The sequence below is a fragment of the Schistocerca serialis genome, unplaced genomic scaffold (assembly GCF_023864345.2).
Source record: "Schistocerca serialis cubense isolate TAMUIC-IGC-003099 unplaced genomic scaffold, iqSchSeri2.2 HiC_scaffold_1362, whole genome shotgun sequence".
NCBI classification, from domain to species: domain Eukaryota; kingdom Metazoa; phylum Arthropoda; class Insecta; order Orthoptera; family Acrididae; genus Schistocerca; species Schistocerca serialis.
In genome coordinates this window covers 30,108,055-30,130,465 of record NW_026047583.1, presented here as the reverse complement: position 1 = coordinate 30,130,465, position 22,411 = coordinate 30,108,055, and the positions used below count along the sequence as shown (strand labels likewise).

Sequence of the window (22,411 nt, the reverse complement as noted above, 5' to 3'; positions counted from 1 at the left end):
CTGGCCACGCATGTTAAGTATCTGTGGGCATACCCTCGACACATTAAACCTCCTTACCACTGGGGCAGCTATTAGCATGTTGGAATCCAAAATATGAACTTTGATGAAGAATTACTCTAACACAACAACACTCTGGAACAGGTTAGTACACCCCTAAATAGAAAAAGCTCATAAAATCATAATGTATTGTTGAGGCCAGTGTCCTCCAGTTTTGTAGGTATGCAGTCATTACAGTACTTGCAGATAGTTTAAAGTGTTTCGATCAGGATTCTCGGTATTCATGTGGCCTTTATGGCTTCCTATCAACATCACACTACTAATACAAAAGAAAGTGAGTCACATAGTTGTAAGCAGCCACAACTCTGCTACACTACATGGCATGTCATTTGCGACGTGTGCTACGTGAACTGCTGTGGCTCATCACTTTGGGATCTGCTGGTTCTCAGTAACTTGAAATCCAATGGAGACACTAACAGAATTGTACATGACATAATTTCTCTATCTCCTAACTGTGACAATCTGTAATTTTATAATGGTCTGTTATTCCTTTCCCCTTTCATGAGGGGTGTTCATTCCAGCAAACTAAGCTGTACCATTATTTCGGTCACTGGCAGTGTCCTTACACCAGCCTCCAAACACCAATGTTGCCTTGCTTTTTGTGGGCACCTTTGTCCTTCTCTGTGACAGTGGCTGTATATGGCAGCTGTAATGAATTCAGACAATTAAAATTAAAATATTTTGTGGTTCTTCACTTGGATCATTATGCAGTTTTCATCAATCTCACTTTTATAAAATTCCACATGTATGTACATGCCACAGCACCTGATTCCTTATCTCCATCACTATTTTAATTTAGCAACTTCTTGACATTAAAATGAGCATGTGCAGTGAGAAGACAACCACTGCCACATATCAAGATGTTTGATTTACACTCAAATTCTGTTGATGTAAAGTTATTCAGCTTCTTAATATTTTTGCAGATGCCGCAGAAGTTGAGGATGGAGGAGCTGTTGGCAGGTGAGATATTTGCTTTCTTCAGTAGCTTAATTACACATTAAAGTTACGACTTTAATATTTTATTATGTGGTACTTTATTTTTCATCTTTTTCTTTGACATTAATATTCCATTGGTGGTGTGCTAAATAATTTTTGTGAAACAGTTTTTAAAAACTCTATACTATAACTTAACACTGGATGTTAATTATGTCATACATAATTCATACTGAAAATTGGCGGTGTTATTGTAACTACGAAAGATTGGTTACAAATGTGCAGTTGCATTGAAAATGTGTACTGTGGTAAATTGTGAGGGAAATGTGGTCAAAGAGAAAAAAGACAAATTTTTAAGTACCAAATTGACATTTAGAAATTTGTCATTGTAATGTTAAGCAAACATTACAAATAGGCACACTACGATAAGTAGTAATGAATTTTGCCACCTGACTGATGTGTGAAATAGCCTGACCCATCTGGGTGCCACAGTTACTCTCAATCCTCCGCCTGCCAAGAGTGTTGTTGACTACCCGGTGACAACATGCTACTGAGTACAAGGTGGCTGACTTGTTGGTGGCTTCACAACTTGTGTACTGCATTCTCGAGACCCATCTCATACTCCTCTCGCCCCCTCTACTCCCATACCAGCTTCCCTAATTTGAAAATTTTGGAGTTCCCCTTAACTTAAGTTTCACAATCCTTCCCTCAGTACTAACCTGTACCTGTACCTGTACCTGTACCTGTACCTGTACCTGTACCTGTACCTGTACCTGTACCTGTACCTGTACCTGTACCTCCTATGTTACACCCTCTGCCACCCCATCACCTCTATGACATTTGCATTAAATCTGTCCACCACAACTCCTCACGCAGTTGGCCTGCAGGTTTATGACAATTTATCTGGTTGGCAGAGGGACAGAACGCAACAATGTAATTCCTGGCTTAGCCTTTTACTGCTTATTTCCAGATTAACCCTTTCATGGCCAATCGAACGTCTTAGGCTGATGCATAACACTGTAGTGTTTCTTACAAGTTAAGAAAGTCAGACTATACATACTGGAGACTTAAATCATCATAAATAATATAATTTGTTTCGCTGTTCACTTCAGTCTGTTGGGATAACTTTCTGGATCCACAACTGTAGAAATCATGTGGTTTTGTAGCAAAAAGCCATGTTCAAAGTGTATTTTCACTCCAAAGGAAGTATGTCAAGATCATTGAACAGAGAGCAGAGAAGATGAAATCTGAGGGTGCAAGATCAGATGAAAAGGGTGGGTGCAAAATGACTTCTCAACCCAGTTGTTCTATAGTGTTTGTTGCCAGTCTAGCAGAATGCTGGTGACTGTTACTGTGGAATAGCACCACTTCACACAGTCTTCCTGGATGTTTTTCTGGAACTATATCTGCAAGATGTCTGTTGTTGACAATAAATACCAACAGGAAAGTTTCACCTCATGCAAGCAACTCGTAGTACACCACATGGTCACCTACATCTAAATCTACATGATTACTCTGCAATTCACATTTAAGTGCTTGGCAAAGGGTTCATCCAACCACAATCATACTATCTCTCTACCATTCCACTCCTTAACAGCGCATGGCAAAAACGAACACCTAAACCTTTCTATTGGAGCTCTGATTTCTCTTATTTTATTTTGATGATCGTTCCTACCTATGTAGATTGGTCTCAACAAAATATTTTCGCTTTCAGAAGAGAAAGTTGGTGATTGAAAATTCATAAATAGATCTCGCCGCAATGAAAAACGTCTTTGTTTTAATGACTTCCATCCCAACTCGCATATCATATCTGCTATACTCTCTCCCCTATTACGTGATAATACAAAACGAGCTGCCCTTTTTTGCACCCTTTCGATGTCCTCCATCAATCCCACCTGGTAAGGCTCCCACACCCCGCAGCAATATTCTAACACCGGACCTCTGCACAATATCCATAACATTATCTTGTGTGGATGCTCAAATGTCTATGTGGCACTGCTGCTCTGTTTGGACTAAAGCATTCCTTTCCGTTCTTTCTCTTACATTAGCATAAAAACAAAATTTCTAGTCATCAATAACAATACAGGTTAGAAATGGTCAGTGGTATTCACCCACTAATCAAGAACAAGCAAGAGGGTAATGTACATACGGCCAACCACTGATTTATATGGTTTGGCATGTGGTACCCGTATGATTTATTGTTGAACCTTCTCCTTTGTATTCAAATGCTGCACAGTGACGGAATGGTCATACTTCATCACATTTTCTGGTTCTTGAGTGCAATGATGTGCATCATCGTGGATTAATGCATCCAGACGATCTTCATCAAATGCTGAAGGTCTTTCTGAAAATGGAGGGTCAATAATGTCAAAACACTCATCCTTTAAATTAGAATATCTTTCCTTGCCATGCTCTGTCCCATGGCATTATCCCCATACATGGTGAAAACGTTACCATTGAAACCACATATTCATAAACTCCACTGTTCTCATTTTGCCGACTTAGCCATTTTAAATTAAAATGTAGCAGTGCTTTGTGTCAACATAATATTCATAGAATGACAATTTACCTAAAAGAATGTGTCCACATTAAGTGAGAACAAGGTAATGTACTTCGTAAAAATGGTGGAAAAGACAACTGTATCCTTTGATCCCTAGGCATATGAACTTGTCTTAGATCACATGTAATGCCCCCAACAACACAAAACACAATGATGGGAAAGGCTGACTTAAAGCATACATTGTGTGCTCACTCTTACATTATTGGTATCGGCTGCATAAGTAACAATAACACAGTGCACAGTGTTCACTTAAGATGTCTCTCTGTTTTTGCTCCCAACATTTAATGTTCTAATGATGTACCAACATCATAATGCATTGATGGTGGGTGGTTTAAATAAAAAATATGTACAAATGAAATGAGCTTCGTGACAAGGCTGAAGATATATCGGTACATAGGACACTGCATAGAACTGTATGGAACATTGTAGATGTAACTGTAGATGTGCTCCAAGGAAGTGTGTGGGGCCCTTGATATTGATGTTTCATATTAATGACATCACAGACATTCTTCTTCTTTTTGTTTTTCTGTTTGGAGTATCTAATGACCACATACTAATTTCAATGCTTCCTCCTTTGTTCTTCTTCCAGGTTTCCTTCGTCTTCACTATCTATCCTTTTTTCTTCCTCAGACCATTCTGACCCTGTCTTCCTCTTCTTCTTCCTGCCTTGGAATGCTTCCATTTGCAACACTTTCTTCTTGAAATCCTATCATTCTGCTGGGTCTTTTTCTTGTATTTCTTTCCAAATCTTTCCTAACTACTTGAATCTGTCCTGTTGTTGACATCTTGTCCCAAAGATTCTTAACAATCTGCTCATGGATTTCCTAGCAGCCTGAGTATTTTTCAAATGATTCTTAATTCTAGGACTTGAAGTTTGTGTAACTCATAATTCAACATTAAACATTCACTTGCATAGAGACATTCTGGTTTTACTACTGTGCTGTAGTGCTGTATTTTCAAATTTTTAGACACACACACCTTGTTGTAAATGTTCATGTTTATATCATATGCTTTATCCATTTTACATACTATTTTGTCTACAGCTAATATTTTTGAAGCTATTGCCTTGAATCTTTCCTCCCAAATATTTAAATTTATAAACCCTCTTTATCAGTTCATTACCTGTTACTAGGATTTCTGGGTCATTTTTTTATGTTTGCCCTAAAACATTTTTCCTACGGAAACTTTTAAAGCTGCTTTGTTAGGTATTCCTTCTAAGAGGTTGATTTGTATTTCTGAATTTGTTATATTTTTATAAAGAATGGCATAATCATTTGCAAATACTAGACACTGAATTTCAGTATCTCTTTTTCCTGAAGTCTCCAGTCTCATTGTGACAGCTTATGTTCTTTGCCTTTTGTTTCAATTATCTTACTATTTCCTCTAAGATGCAGTTGAGGTGGCGTGGAAACATGTTGTCACCCTGCATTTCACCTGTTATTTTGAGTGCCTTAGGTGTTTCACACCAAAACTTTATTTATGCTTCAGTGTGTGGGTGTTTCACGAATAAGGTTTGCTAGTTTAGTGTAATGCCAAGTTCTTGAGTCACTTTACCCACTGTTTACCTGTCAATCAAATGCTTTTCTAAAACCTGTAAATGTTAAAACTATGTCTTAAAATTCGTATGGACTAAAAGTTGAAATTCTGTTCTGAGCCAGATTCGATCTTTCTAAATCCACTTTGATATTCTCCCAAATGGCTGTCAAGTGTTACTTCTACCTTGTTTAGTAATATTGTTAAAAATATAATACAGCCCACTGGCAACAGATACATACCTGTGCAATTATTTAGATAATGCCTATGACTTTTTTGTGCACAGGATGGATAGGAGCCACTTTCCAGTCTTCTGGAATATTTTCAGTTTCCCATATTTCTTCAGACATAATCTGAAGGTTAGTTGTCATTTCTGCTTGACACCAGTTATGGTTGAGATGATTTTATTTTTTTTCCACTGGCTTTGTTGTTTTTCAGGGTTTTTGTTTGTTTGGTTATTTGTTTGTTTGCTGTAGGTGGTAGATCTGCTTCCATGTTTTCCTCAAATATCTGGAAATTCTAGGTAACAATTCAGTTATCTACAGTTCAAAAATTGATCAAAGTACTTTCTTAGTAATTTACATGTGTGGTTATTGCTTAGACCTATTTTACCATTTTTGTCTCTGATGTAAATACATTGGAGCATGTTTGCCCTTTTTGAATAAAACCATGGCTGTATGTATGAGAGCATTTTTTCTGCTGTAGTACACAGTGATTCTTTTTTATCACTAATTACGATACTCGTGTCATCTGCAAATAGTAGAATTTTGGCTGGGCTGTCTGGAGCCTGTATGTCATTGATAAAAACTAGAAATAACAATGGGCCCAGAATGCTGCCCTGAGAAACAACTATTTAAATTTGTTTTGGTTCAGATATGGGTTTAAAATTGTGAAGATTCTTGGATGACCTCAGCTCAACAACTTGTGACCTGTTTTGCAGATAGGATTCAACCCAATTTTTAACGGTACCCCTGATGCATATTGCTTCAAGTTTCCCTAGTAATATTACATTGTTCACAGTATTGAAGGCTTTGGCTAAATCTAGATTAATTCCAACAACCTGTTTATTTGACTCAAAATTTCTTACTATTTCTGTGCAATATGGCTGTTTCTGTACTGTGCCATGTTGACTGTTATTTATTAGTTTATGTTTTTCTAGATATTTTGTAACCCTGATTTTCATAAATTCCTCAAGTATTTTGGAGAAGTATGGGAGGAGAGATATAGGTTGGTAATTTTCTATTTTATGTCTGTCACCATTTTTGTGTAGAGGTATCACTTTAGAGATTTTATTTTATCCGGAAATATCTCTTCACTAAGGGACAAGTTTGCTATGTGCTCTATAGGTTCGACAACACGTGGAGCAATTTTTTAATTATTGATACAGGTACATCATCCAAACCAGAGGACAATTTGGATTTCAAGCATTTAATGACTTTTAGAACTTAATGCTCGTCTGATGGGATTGCCATCATGCTGGTATTTACCATTGGAGACATCACTGTTAATTGTTGCTTAAAGTAAGGGGAATGTTAACAAAATAATTGTTTACATTGTTTGCCATGGCGTTTTTTCTATGGGGATATTTTCATTATTTTTAAGATGGATTTCCTGTTCTTTAGTTTGACCCAAATTTTTTTCTTTTTTTTTACCTCATCATTCTGGACTTGTTACTAGCCTGCCTTATTAATCTATCATTACTTAATAATTTTGCTTTTGATATTACTTTGCGGTAAGTCTGTTTGTATGTTCTCACATACTCAACAAACTGCTGATCATGACATGTTTTTAACTTTAAACTTAGTAATATCATGGTTTCACTTGATGTTTTAATTCCGGATGTACTCCAGGTCCCTTTGGATCCAGATGATCTGTAACTCAAAAGCTTTTTTGGGAAGCACATTTCAAAGTATGCCATAAAAGTGGAAGCAAATGTATTGTAAGCATCTTTTGTGTTTGTTTGTGCCAAGACCTCTGGCCAAACTGCATTTTTAACATTATTTTTGAACTGATTACAATTTTCAGTAGAGAAAAATCGTTTGTACTCCTTTTTATTTTCCCCTCCTTGGGAGTTGCAGTGAGATTAAAGGTTAGTGCATTATGATCTGATAATCCTATATTCACATTTGTAACTGCAACTTCATGTGTGACCACATTTGAGAAGATGTTATTTATTAGGCTTTCACTGGAATCTGTTGTTCTAGTGGGAGCTGATACGTGGGGAAACAAGTTGAAGCTTTTAGTATGTCTAAAAACTTGTATTTTACTGAACTCTGGACCAATAGATTAATATTAAAGTCACCACAAAGAATTATGGCAGAGTTCTCATTTGAGAAAAATGTCTAGCATTTCTTCCAAATTCTTAAGAGAGACTTCAGTATCTCCAGATGGTGATCTGCAAATTGCTGCAACAATTACTTTCTTTTCTATGATTAATGGTTTAGCCTCATATCTTAACTTAAATTTAAGCTTGGGATTTAGATAAATGCATACACCACCACCTTTGACATTTTGCCTATAGTACTGACTGGCAAGTTTATAATATGTGTGACCAAAAGGACTTAAACTATATCTGTACATTGTATAAGGCTCAGTCACAACTTCTGTGCATGTCTATGACAGGTGGGGTGGGCAGCCTATCAAGTTAGGCTGTGGTCTCCTGATCTCACATTTTGTGCTCGCTTACTCAGTTGTGAAGGACTCTGACACTTGTCTCACTCCTCTGTCAACACAGCTTCCCTTTCATGTCGTTTGTCCCCTAACACTGCAGTCAGGTGTCATGTGGTGTAATTATTTAATACAATGATGTATTATATTCTGTACCTTATCTTCTATACTTCTTCTCAAACTCTGTTATAATTACTTTAAAATTCAAAATTGATGCCTTTGACGCATCACATTTATATAAATAACTTACTATGTCACTTTTGACTTAACAAATTATTTATTCCCTTCATCATCACACTCATGAACTACACTAAAAGATCACCTTCATTCAGTATAAAAGAGACACTCGCAATAATTTTGAAGGTTCCTCTTCTGTGTCTCACAACATACATCAGTTGTTGAAATAACTCCTTCGGCAGCCTATTGCTTTACAGGACAGTGTGGTGACCCCACAGAATACTTATTTTAACACATGTAGTTTGGCACCCAAAGCTGCTGCGATAGCTGTATAGTGCTGAAGGTGCATATTGTCCCCTGATGTAAGTCACCACACACAAAATAGAAATAACACTAATGAACAATATCTGTACGTTTATGTTTGACATGTTGTTTTCTATTGCTCTTTTCATAATGTGTACACAAAACTTCTTTCAAAATGGCATTCATTGATAAGAAGTCATTGATATGTGCATCTCTCCTCTGGAGTGGTACGTACAAGCACAGTCTGTGAACATGGCGCCCAGTGAACACAGTCCAAAGTTTTTAAAAATTTTTTTTTCCTATATGCCATGAATGTGGATTTCTTTTTGTAACTATGGCTTCAGAGATTGGTTATAGCCTCAGTACATCATTGTCCTTGATAAAATACGCAAATTTACCCTCAATTGCAGCCATAATTTAAGAGAATGTCCCTAAAGTGAACATAAAGTGCTTGAAAGATGTTTTCCTCTCTGTGTGTACAATAGTATCCAGTGCAGAACCACAGCGGCTGCGGACACCCAAGCCTGGAACCAGTACTGGGGCTGAGGACATACGTGCAGTGAAGTCACCTGGTGAGTAAGAGTAAATTTACACGTAATTGCAGCCTTAACTAAAGCAGTACATAAAGTACTTAAAAGACGTTTTACTCTCTGTGTGTACAATAGTAGGCAGTGCAGAACAGCAGCAGCTACGGTCACCAGAGGCTGGACCCAGTACTGCAGGTGCAGCAAAGTCACCTGGTGAGTAAGAGTAAGAGCCCACTGTGGCAGGCTTACATTCCTGCTCTGTACACTAGAGAATCAAATGTATCTGGACACCTATTAGTGGACATTAAGATTTTGTGTTCTCCTTTGAGGACTTGAACTCTTCTGGGGACACTTTGACATTTCGAAATCTCTGTGGGTGGATGCCATCCCATTCTTCCTAGATAGCTGATACCAGACAAGGTAGAAATATTGGACACAGGGTATGGAGTGAAAATGCCATTTATAACTAATCCCTAAGACGATCCATTGCTTTCAGGTTGGAACATCGGCAGGCAAGCCTTCTTCAGGAATGCCACTGGTTATAAGCCTTTGCCTAACAATGCTGATCCATGAGAGGTACAAGTGTTGAGCTGATCAAATCGGTCGTCGTCTGTGAATTGTTCCTCTGCTGTGTATTGTACACAATACTGTCAAATATGTACTTACCCTTCTGCATTTATCATATCCTGAAGTACAATAAGGGGAGAACAAGTTAAAGAGGAGAAATTGCACATTGTTACACTGCCTGCTCTGCACTGCATTGTTGGCAGTAGAGTTAATGGCGGATAATGTTCACTGAGTAGTCACTCTATTCAAATTCTTCCGTCAGATACCCACGGAGTATAGCACTGTTTGTCACTCCAAATCTTGTTTCCACTCATCCACTCAACAGCAGTCATGGGTTTTTATGCTACAGTCAGTGTGACTTTATGTTGAACAGAAATGTTGTTTCCAGAAGCTGCTCAGCCACTGTAACCAGTTTTTCTAACTCCCTGTACACAGCCATTTCCTTAGCGGGCTCCTAGCTGCACTTCAAAACTGAAGAGTGACTGCAGCAGCTAACTGCAAGCTGGTTTTTACTATTTCCTACCACAATGATAGAAGCACTTGTCCATCAGCATACTGTGTGTGCCTGGACTTCATGTAGCATTGGTTGTTCCTTCACATTTTCACTTAACTGTCACATCGCTGACAGCTGACTTGGGCAAGTTTGGAAGGGCTGAAATTCATCCCTGTGTTAATTATTCAGGTGTAATGCAAAGAAAAGTCCATGTTCAGTGTACTCAGATCCCTGACTGATGAATTCTGCTTACAAAACAGTATTACCTGCCACTTCCTATAATATGTATGATGGCAGTATCTGTTGCCGAAAGAACAATTGCCATGGATAACCATGCAGCTTTGCTAGAAATGAAATGATGATTAAATGGATGGAGCGTCTGCCATGTAAGCAGGAGATCCCGGGTTTGAGTCCCGGTCGGGCCACACATTTTCAACATTTCCCCAATGAAGTACATCACCGCCTGTTTGCAGCTAGGGTGTCCATTTAATTATCATTTCACTTCCTATAATAGTTGCTCCACCTCTCATTGAATTAAAATGCTCAGTTGCCCGTTACATAAGGGTGCCCAGGTATTTTGATTGGATAGTGGGTTTATAGTTCTTATCTATGTGATTTCTGCAACCCCTTAGTCAGTCCACCATACAAAATTTAATTAGAATCCAGAAATCACAATATATTTTATTATATTTATGTTTTTGAATATTGAGGACTTTGATTTGGGGCGAGTATTTACTGACTTACAGAAATACAAAGTTTACCTATATAGCTGTGGAAATATGTGTGCTGAGAATTACAGGGAGGGAAAAGGAAACAGAAAAATGGACAGGGAACAGGCAGGAGTAGGAGACGTAGTGGGGAGGTAGTGGAGATGAGTGACAAATGTAGTGATGGAGTGAGTGACAGATAGGATAAGACAATTACATGCTCCTATCCTAGAGAGGTGAGTGGGGGGAACATTGAGGTGACAGTCTGGTGAGAGGCATTGAGTGGATATCAGGCTACATGGACTACAAGCTGCAATGCCTGTAGCTTGAGACCAGAATACCAGGAGAAGCCAGGGAAGAGGCTTAATCAAACAGTGGTACTCCAATGAATGAATGAATGAATGATGTGAGTAGAAGAAACAGAGGATGATTTGTATTTCAAAACTGAACCTTTTTGTACTACCTATTATGGTAGTAACTTAAATGGAAATATTTGGGTGTGAATCTAGTTTATAAATGGTCATAGCTGATGCGTTCAGTACTACCATAAGTTATTTGATACTAACATTTTCAGGGGCTCCCTTAACCTTTCTGTGGTCAATCAGACATAAAGGTCCTGCCAAAATGTTTGTTTCAGAATCTGCATAACCATAGGAATGTCCCATTTCATTGTGTACTGTGATCTGTTGTTCAGTTTATGTACAATTAGAACCCAGAAGCTGACAGGTGATGCTAGAATGTGTTTTTTTCTTTTTTGGTACAGAAGTGAGTACAGTATGTTTTGTAGAAGGAGCTTCCTATCTTTGGCTTAATTGTGGATGGCAAAGACAGTGTAGATATTATTTATCTTTGTTACATTATTTGCTAGGTATATACTATTTGACATGTATTTTCACTGATAACCCATTCTTGAAGAAAACTGATGTCTGTGTCTTGTAACTAAAATTAATGCATGTCTTTATTAATGAAAATCATATCAAAATCGTGACTGTAGTTGGAAATCTACCACCACAAATGTACAGATACTGTTCTCTTGATGTACTGTTTTTCTTCTTTCTCATGAGATAGTGTACTGGAGACATTTGTTTTCTTTTCCTTATTTTGTCTTGAATGTCTCAATAGTTTCTTGGAATTAATTGTTTACAATTATTTATGGAGCTGTCTTTTGAATTACGGGGAGGGTGGTTATGAAGAATACAGTCAGCAGAAATAAGGTTTCTATGATCTACTTTATAACATATGAAAGCTGATCACCTCTGAAATGAAGGTGCTGGGAGTGTATAGTAGAGTGAAAACAACTGAAGCATGTGGGATGAATGTGTCAATGCTTTTGGAGAGAATGGCTGATAATACAGTATCACTTCCTCTTCACTAGATTTGTCTCTGGTGCCAGTACCTTTGTTCATAAAATATTTCCCATCAAGACTTTCACTACAGTTTGATCCCAGACCAATCTGTTCGTCTTTCTGCCTCACCTCTCTACAGGGAGTCCAGCAGGGAGCTGCCTTGCCCCATCTGCCACCCACACTCGTGGTCATATGTCCCACCTAATGTGGATGATCCATGCACAAGGAGAGAGATGTGCTCAGGTAGCCATGAACATTAGAACATCATTGCAACACAGAAGGCACATGATAATGTTGGGCAAGTGAAACAGCTTCCTAGTGCAAGCAACATAAAAATACTCCTGATATGCTGTAAGGTTGTCACTAATATGAGCTAAGCTGAGCACTGCAAGCTGCACTGATGATGTCCTAGATTCCAATGTTGCTGTGCTCAGAGGAAAAGTCTTGACTGTAACAGCAGCCAAAAGTATGAACTGTCATCCCCATGGAGGAGATGGCAGTGTCAACCATGAGGCACACACCTGGAAGAAAAATACAGAAATTGGGCCAAGACATCAGTAAGGAGGTATGATGATGTGGAATGGTGCAGGCAGAAAGATACCAGGATGAAAGAAAGAAGTGCCACAAGGCATTTGAACACGGAGCAAAACCATTCAAACACTATGCAGAAGCACTTGAACACAGAGATGAAGGCTACCTAATGGATGACAAGACACTGGTAAAAAGCTTCCAGAGACAAAAAAGGAATTATAAAAGCACTAGAAGAGAGATGTTCCTGAGTGGACAAGAGGAAGAGTGTTTCATTGTGGCACAGATGGTACATGCCAACATGAAGCAAATGAAACAACCTTCTGATGAAGGCAAGGAAGAGAATGCCCTGATGCATGAAAAGATTGCCACTAATATGAAAACTATTCTTGAAGCTTCCAGTTGAGCACTCTGTCTGTAACAACTGACAAACACTGCTGTAGGTAGCACTGGCAATGCCAATATTGTGGGCCGCTTTTTTATTAATATAGTCATGCATTCCAAAGTAGATAGTTGATGTCGAGTCTGGAACTTGGGTTGGCTAGTGAGCCACTGCACATTCCCCTACAAAGGCTATGTAGTGGAGAAATACTGTTAAGTTGTCCAGTGTCGCATGGCTCCAGGGTGGAAACCGTGCAGTGGCTGTCATTGGCAAGATCCGCTGCACTGAGGGTGAGTTTCAATTTCAAGCCTGTTAAGATGCCAGCAACTGACATACCTCTGTTCTGTGGCATAAGGCAGAATTGTAAAACACCAGCCAGATGCTACTCCACCCACTTCCACCTCATTCCTATTATGTCTCCTAATCCATCCTGTTCCCATACGCATCAGATTTTCTTTCTGTCTCACCTCTACAAAAAATCCACCTGAGAAATAATCTGCCTCACCTGCCACTCATTCTCCTCACTACTTGTACCCATCTGTAAGTAAAGAAAGGAGTGTTACATTGAATGTGTTTGATGTGGCATTATTACTGCACAAACAGCAAAAATGTGGTAAGTGATAAACATTTTTGCTATTACTTTCTGTGGGGTATCTGTGAGAGAAATTCATCATAATTTAAAATTATGGTGAAGTTTTCTGCAAAACACCAAGTGCTCTCATTGCCAAATACTGGATGAATATAATGTCGGTACATGAATGCAATTAGTGAAGGTGCATAAACAAGCTTACACACAGTTCCTAAATGTTAAACGTGACACTGTGTTAACTGTGTAACATAAGATTGTATGTTTTATTAAGCAGATTTTAAAATTTGATCAATAATTATGTGAAATGATGACAATAAACATTTATTTGTCCCTGCCAGTCTTCAGATAGCAAGCGTGCAACCGGAATAAAGTTCTGGCTTTCTGGAACTCGGTAATATTGATGGTTGTTTATAATTGAGTAGATTAGATGCTCAATTATACACTGATCCGTACTTTTTCTAAAAGATAGAAACAATTGATTCTGTTCTTTATCAGGTCATGTTGAAACACACTTAGTTTATCACTAGTTTGTTTTACTTGTGCAGATAAAGTATTTTTCATATTAACACGCAAATTCTTTTTTTATCAATCAGGCCCTGCTGAGGAGGAAGGCACGCGCCCCATCGCTCAGGTGAGTGAAAGTAGTGGATGCACGTATGAGACTGGCAGAGCAAGTGTGATTTTCACCAGTAGCATATAAAGTTTGGTTCTGTAGCATGTAATGAACCCCACACTGCTTCCTGTCCTCCTCCCAGGGTGAGGACATATTTCATCAGCTCAGGGCTTTGAACCGTTAAAATACTTCCTCCTATTCTGAGCTACTCTGCACACTACCAACTTGCTTAATCAAATAAACTCCTTTATTAATATCCTATTCATCTCCATTTCAGTCTCATTGCATCTCCCATGGCAGTCTGTTTCCTGACATCACAAACTTTGCAACTTCTTTAGCACTGTTAACTGAAATGCTATCTCAAGTCTAAATTACTTGCTAAATGAACCAAAAAATATCTCAAAGACCACTCATATACTGGCTCTTAATTTAAAACAAGTAACTCTCTTTAATTATTAATGTCAAGTCATGTGTCATTGGTTAGTGTACAGAATCTTACTGACAGCTCGACTTCATCTTCGTTCTCCTGATGTAATGGCAGTTGTCATGGTGCTGACAGTTCTAGGGGGAAGGCACATTGCTGAACAAGAATGAGACAGCAAGGAATAAACCCATGGACTGGTTGTTTGTGTTGCCATCATCATTTGTGAAAGTGGCATGGCTGGACCATGTAAAATTTGGGGATTCGTGTGGATGCTGATAACCACGCCATTGAGTGCCCCCTAACCAGGTATCATCATCATCATGATAGAATAAAACACTGAAATCATCATGAACTGTGAAGAACGATAAACTAATTATCGTTATCCCACCCTGCAGATATGCTGCATCAATTTCCACTAGATTTTGTGTGTTGTGGTTGGCAGGTGTTACTAGAGGAGGCCAAAATGCATGCGTTTTAACTCGCGCAGGCTGGCGTGAGGTCTGGAACAGGACAAGGAAATTAGAATTTAGAAAAACTGACTTAGCTGGTGGAATACTTAACTTTAATCCATTAATGATGAACGTCTGTCTTGATGGTACATGATTCACAATATCAATAGTAACTGATATGGGCCCCTTGCTAGGTTGTAGCAAATGAGGTAGCTGAAGGCTATGCTAAACTATCGTCTCGGCAAATGAGAGCGTATTTTGTCAGTGAACCATCACTACAAAGACGGTTGTACAGCTGGGGTGAGTGCTAGGAAGTCTCTCTAGACCTTCCGTGTGGTGGCGCTCGGTCTGCAATCACTGATAGTGGCGACACGTGGGTCCGACGTATACTACCGGACTGCGGCCGATTTAAAGGCTACCACCTAGCAAGTGTGGTGTCTGGCGGTGACACCACATTATGCACAACAGAGAAGGGTATAAAAGTTTAAAGCCATCATTTGAATTAAAAAAAAAATAATCACTTTGTGGTGGTGACCATTGTTCATCGGTACTATAGACATTGTGAGATGTACACCTTTACCAAAGCGATGTGTTACACCATAGTTGATACTCATTAAACATGACAATAAATATTCCTTAAAATTGACACTTATCACTTACTGTTGTCTAAAATGCTTACTGATTGCAGTTGGGAACTGAGATTTCTCCATTTTTGAGCAAATATCACAAACACAAATGACAGGTACTCGCAATTGCAAACACATTTCAAAGTACCTTTCTAGAATGATATCAGACTCATTCTCCTTCATACATTCATGGCCTATCAAACTTCCTAAACTCTTCTGAAAATACTTTCCTGCTTGTGAAATAACTACCAAGTAAACTACTTTGAGAGGTATACTTGTCATAGTGTTTGTTATGTTTGACACGTGTTGATTAGTAATTCAATAAAACTACCTTAGTGTACTTAAGCACGTGCATCACAAATTGTGCAGTGTGATTTCAAAGTAACTGTTTAGTTACTTTTGTCATTAGGGATTTGCTTTCAGTAACATTAATATAGGTCTCTGGTATATTAAACAGAATTGAATGATCATTCTTGTGATCTTTCAGATCTTGCATTGACTTACTTGCCAGCTCCCATGACCATGGCAAACAGTCCTTTATCCAGTAAGTGGTTTCTTTTTCATACATCTTGTTGTTTAGGACCAATATGTGGCACAAATCATAAAGGTCAGGAATGTGTCAGATAAAATAAAATGTTTAAGAAACCAAAAAAGAGGAGCCATAAGTTTATGTAAATGCAGTCAAGAATGTAACACAGGAATGGCCGCTGAGGTGCCACCTCTCCATCTCTTTCCTCCTCCTCCTCTTTCCTAATCATGACATTGTTCCAATGGAATATTAGTGGCCTTCAATCCAAAAAGATGACTTGCAGCTGCTCTTGGAATCGCAGCCTCTGCTAGTTCTCTGCCTGCAGGAAACAAAATTGCATCCTCCTGACTGATTTGAGCTTTTGTATTTCTTCCCAGTCTGCTTTGACTCCCTCTCTCCAAAGATGGCATTCCATATCGTAGGAGGAGAGAGGGGAGTCATGCTGCTCATATGGAAGGACGTTCAAAGTCAACATTTCTCCCTGACTACCCAGCTTGAAGCTATTCCTGTCCGTGTTTTACATTCCTCTCCTGAACTTTTCCATATGTACTGTTTACATCCCTCAGTCATTCCGTGTCATGGACACTCTTCATCCAGCTTACTGGCCAACTCCCTCACCCCTTTCTGCTGCTCGTTGACTGTAATGCACACCATTCTCCTTGGAAATCTCCCAGAACCTGACAGAGAGGTGCCCTCTAGGCTGAACTTCTGTCACCTTAACCTCATTTGCCTTATCGTGGGAGTACCCATCTTCCTTTTAACTACATGCACTCCTACCCATATCTGGAAATCTCCTGCACTGCCCAATTTGCCCATCATCTCATCACTGTCTCTAGTACGTACTCGAGCAACCATTTACCGTTTGCTATCCATTTTCTGACTCCTACCCCACATATATGCACACCCAAATGGCAACTTTCTAGGGATGACTCGAGATTTACTGTTCCCTGGCACCCTTTGAGTAACATAATTTCTCCAGTTGTGATGGCCAGGTAGAGTATCTTACAAATGCCATCATTACCACCACACAATATTCCATTCTCGCCCTTCATCTTTACTGTGCCATGTCGCAGTGCCTTGATTGACTGAGCTGTGTTGTGACTCAACTCACATGCAGAGATGTGTTCTCCATGTTTTTCACCATCATTCTATGATGGCAAACTGCATTCATTATGAACAGTTGCATGCACAGTGTCATTGCACCCTTCAGGATAGCAAAAATCTAGCTAGATTTCCTTAACTAGTTCTTCTAACAGTTCCACTACCTCATCTGTTGTATGGGCCCTGCAGGACCAAGATCCATTGGGCTGCTATTCTGCAGAGATTTCAAGCTCCACCCACTATCATTCTGCCTTCCTCCACCAGAAACAAGTGGAGGAGGCTTGGGTAGTACCCTTATTTTGGCAGATTAGCGAGTGCTACAAGCTGCCTTTAGTATGAGGGGGCGAGAACTTGCTCTCACTTCCTATCGATCCTCCAACACAGTGCTGGACGATGTTTGCATTCAGATGTTCCTAAACCTTTCTTTTGTGGGCAAGCACTTGCTCTTTCTTATGTACAACTGCATCTGGGCAGAGGGCGCCGTTTACCAGATGCCAGCATAAAGACACTGTCATTCCCATACCCATACCCAAGCCCAGTACGGAAAAATACCTTCCTTCAAGTTACTGCCCCATTTCTCCCACAAGCTGTGTTTGCAAACTGATGAAACATGTAATTCATGCCTGGCTGGTATAGTGACTAGAGTGTGGCAATTCACTGACCACTGTACTGTGCGGATTTTGATCAGGCCGTCCTGCAGCTGACCATCTCATCACTTTGTCAACGTGTGTCGCGAATGGTTTTCTGTGGATATATCAGACACTGCCAGTGTTTTTAAATTTGCAGAATGCCTGAAACACCTTCTGAAGGATGGGTATTCTTGATCTCTCTACATGTGGCACTTCTGAGGCCACATGCCCCATGTCCTTCAGGTATTTTTAAAGTATTGATTTTTCAAGGAATGTTGGTACTGCCTTGTCAGACACCTTTACCAGGAAGTTGGTGTGCCTCAGGGTACTGTTTTGAGTGTGACCCTCTTTGCTATTGCCTTTAACCTTATTATGTCCTGTCTCCTGCAGGTCATCTCCAGCAATCTACTGTTGCTCACTTCTACCCTGTTACCCTCCCACACCTTGTCCCAGCCTCCTCCTTACCCCCACGTGATTGCCTGTTTAATCATGTGCAACTGCTCGCAGCCTGGCTTCAGCTGCCAGAGTGTGTGATCACGTGTGTGAGAGTTGCATTTGCGTGAGTATGTGAGTGTATGTTATCTATATATAACAGAGGCCTTGTTCACTGAGAGCTCACTTTCTTACAGTTTTTTTCTTTTTTTTTTTTTGTCGTGCCTGTGTGCTTTCCATGGTATTGTTAAATTCATTTCTGAAGAATTGTGATGGCTCGAGGCATTGAGGTGCTGAGGTAGGGGTCAGTGTACACTCATCAGCAAACAAACAATTGTGCCATATTAGACAAAAGCCTGGAAAGATCAGACCATTTGGCAATAGTGCCATAAAAACCAGACCAGGGATTGATCTTGGGGAGATGAGTGTCATTGGTGTGGTAAATGTGAGGTGTCTGATACTAACTCAGTATTCATGCTAGTGATCGCTTACTTAACTGCATAGGTTATGGACCTGACTCTCGGAAGGTTCAAATGACTGACATAAGCACACTCTTAGCCTTAGTATATTTATTGGCATTCAGATTCTAAGTGCTCACTGTCTACCATTCAAGCAACTAAGAATGGAAGACCAGTTTTACCAACAAGTTTTTTGTTTTCCACTGCCACTCATATTCTTCATTTTGCAGCTTGAAAATATATCTCTGCATGATTTAGAATGAAGGTTATGGCCTCAAAATTACCTGCTCTTCCCAAATCCATTCTCCATGGTGAAATGATAGAAGCATTGCACGGTAACTTGAAGGTGCAGAGTTCAAAGCTACACATTTCCATTTTTTAATTGTTTTTGCAAATTCATTAGAAAGAGAGACAGATTTTTTTGACATTTATGCAAATAATGGAATTGTGTGTCTGAGTAATGAAATAGCTGCTCTTGTTGTGTATGGGCTTCACTCTGTTTCAGATACGTTTATTAAACTACCTGTAGCTAAAGTCATGAAAGTTATAATGTTTTATGATAGAGAAAATAACCAACAACAAAAGCAACATTTGAAGAGCTCTTCTTAAAAGACAGAATGAAACATGATACCTTTAACAGTTCATGATAAGAAATATTACACACTACTACAACCACACTTAATACTTACCATCCTTAAATGTTTAAAGCAGTGGTTAAAATTTCCCAGAGTACTTTGACAAAGTGTGAACAAATAATGATGTACTTTTGCACCTACATACAGCCATTAAAGCTCTAATGAATGGGCAGGCAGCATTATCAAATTAGTTATCAACATTACTGGGTCAGCTACTTGTCAGAGAATATGAACTATAATCTATTATGAACTACCAGAAAAAAGAATGCCAACAATTAAGCTTCCAGATGCATTTGAACTTGGATGCTGGCATCTTAAGTACTCACTTATGTGCCTTTACTGATGTAGATGTAGAATGGGTGCCAAGTTTGATAAAATTATTTGAACACAAACCAGACCTCATGGCAAAGAATAGAAACAGTAAAACTAATGATTCACAGTATCATCCAGTTGCAGGCCTAGGTAAGCAAAGTGTTGCAACAAAACATTTGATCATATTCCATCAGATCTCATCTGTCACATGTGCCAAACTATAACTTCACTTTGCATTACAGTGCTTGTGTATAGTCCAGCACAATATCAACATTGTGAAGTGCGCTTCCACAAACATTTCTACAGCATAAAGAGATCAAATTTCTTCACGGGGTTTACAATACTATTCAGGTTTTCATCACACAATGTTATTCTTGTATGGGAGTCCTAGTGTACTGCATATCGTGCTTGAAAACGGGAACAGGGAGAAGGGGAAGATAAGGAAGATGATGGCGAGGTGAGTTGCAGTCTTGTGTTAGACCATCATAGCAACAATAGTTGCGGGCACAGATCAGTGGAAGATGTCATGGAAGGCCTTAGAACATCACTGAGACCCTAATTACAAGTAACAGACATAAGAAATAAATGAATACACCTTTGGTTGTCGTTACTCATGCCCTGGCTCCAACTCAAACCATTAATGTTTGCTTGACTGTGATATTCCTCTGGTGCTGCTTGTGAGTGGATGACTGTAACTGAGGTATTGTCAGAGGTGTTAGTCATCAGAAATGGCATATTAGTCCAATGCTGATTTCTCTCTTGTCATGCTGATAAATGGCAAAAATGTTTAAGGAAATTTTGTTCAAATATGTGGCCTGTCCTCAGTGTAAGCTGTGCAAGGTTAAGCAAACGTCTGCAGTATGCAGATGATTTGGCTTTCCATCCATGCTTGTCACATATCTGGCAGAGTCGTGAATTTCTATGTATCCTGTGTTGACATGACAAATATTAAGGGGTAGTAACGTGCATTTTTAAAGCTATACAAATTCACCCCAAAGGTGACTATGGGAGTGGAAGTTGCCTGAGTATTGGGAACTTTGGATAAAATATCAACCTGTGTGATTGATGAATCTTTGGAATGTCAGAAGTCTACCCCTACTGTAAACAGAATTTTAAAGAATTTTGTTGAAGGAGGCACTATCAGCAGAATGCCTGGCACAAGATACTGAGCACACAGCAGGATAACACATAGTTTGCCTGTAAGAGCCAACTAATCCCTCCCCTAGATACGAAGCAGTTGTAGTGAGTGACCAACTTCCCAGTTCCAATGATGCAGTTAGTTGAGGGCCAAGGAAAGCTGTACTGCACGCACTATGATCCACTATAAAACAGGAACTCAGTGAGGAAATGTTACACTGGCTGGCAGCCACAGAGCTACATCTGAATGCAATGTGAAAAAATGTATTTTTTCACAGATAAGTTGTCTTACCAAGACCAAACAGTAGTTTAGCAGCCGTGAGGGTCCAGACATAATGGCAAATAAGTGGTGACAACAGGTAGTACTAGCCGATTGTCAGTTTCCCGGGGGCGTCGGTTTCCCCCGCCGGGGGCGTCGGTTTCCCCCGCCGGGGGCGTCGGTTTCCCCCGCCGGGGGCGTCGGTTTCCCCCGCCGGGGGCGTCGGTTTCCCCCGCCGGGGGCGTCGGTTTCCCCCGCCGGGGGCGTCGGTTTCCCCCGCCGGGGGCGTCGGTTTCCCCCGCCGGGGGCGTCGGTTTCCCCCGCCGGGGGCGTCGGTTTCCCCCGCCGGGGGCGTCGGTTTCCCCCGCCGGGGGCGTCGGTTTCCCCCGCCGGGGGCGTCGGTTTCCCCCGCCGGGGGCGTCGGTTTCCCCCGCCGGGGGCGTCGGTTTCCCCCGCCGGGGGCGTCGGTTTCCCCCGCCGGGGGCGTCGGTTTCCCCCGCCGGGGGCGTCGGTTTCCCCCGCCGGGGGCGTCGGTTTCCCCCGCCGGGGGCGTCGGTTTCCCCCGCCGGGGGCGTCGGTTTCCCCCGCCGGGGGCGTCGGTTTCCCCCGCCGGGGGCGTCGGTTTCCCCCGCCGGGGGCGTCGGTTTCCCCCGCCGGGGGCGTCGGTTTCCCCCGCCGGGGGCGTCGGTTTCCCCCGCCTCAGTAGCAGTCCGTATGCCCACATTTTTAAGAAAGTGGTGCTGCATTTAGTGTGAATGCTATATTGTGGAGGGGAATTCATGCTACAGGAGGAATATTCACTTGTTTATAGGTCTGCTCATTCAACTGCAGCTGTCCAAGATAGACATTAATGTAATGGACTGGCTGTGAGAGACTGCTCACTTGAACACAATGGAAATTATGTGTGTGTAAGTAGCACGAACACACAGAGAACTGGCTGTGAAACACACCATTTATAGCTGATGCTCTTTTGGACTGGTTTTTTTGAAGCCTCGGTGGGGTTGTTTCTTCTGACAAATGGGTCCAATGCCTCACAGATTCAGTGCCAGGGTGCATGACTGAAGTCAGAAATAGAGGCATTCTGGATAAAATGTTATGGACTGAGAACATTTTACATTCTTTCCTTGTTCTTCTGTGCAGTGTTCTGCCAGTGAGAGCCAGCACAAAATCCCTTGGTGACGGAAAAATATCAAAGATGAGAGAAGGAAATTTGAGCTAGTTCTAGTTGGCATTATCCTTGTACCTGAAATAAATTTATTTTAATTTAATATTTTGAGTATTACATTCTCTTTACTTGCTCTCCGCCTACATACATGAAATGAATAAACCAAGAGTGCCCCTTTTTAGGGCTATTTTTTGTTATGTCAAATTCATTTCTCTCCCACTCTATTGCCACCCATCAGCCTCGGCCAAAAATGTGCAAAATACATCTCTCTCT

At 40.4% G+C, this 22,411-nt stretch overlaps 1 protein-coding gene across 1 annotated transcript; it reads right to left on the bottom strand.

Moving 5' to 3' along the window:
• Positions 1–619: 619 nt before the first annotated feature.
• On the bottom strand, positions 620–21,697 carry LOC126440368 (proline-rich protein HaeIII subfamily 1-like). Its single transcript, XM_050090656.1, has 2 exons — positions 21,122–21,697; positions 620–703 (listed from the first exon to the last, which is right to left on the bottom strand). Exons 1-2 carry the CDS (start codon positions 21,695–21,697, stop codon positions 620–622), a joined length of 660 nt encoding a protein of 219 aa, XP_049946613.1.
• Between the last annotated feature and the right edge of the window lie 714 nt (positions 21,698–22,411).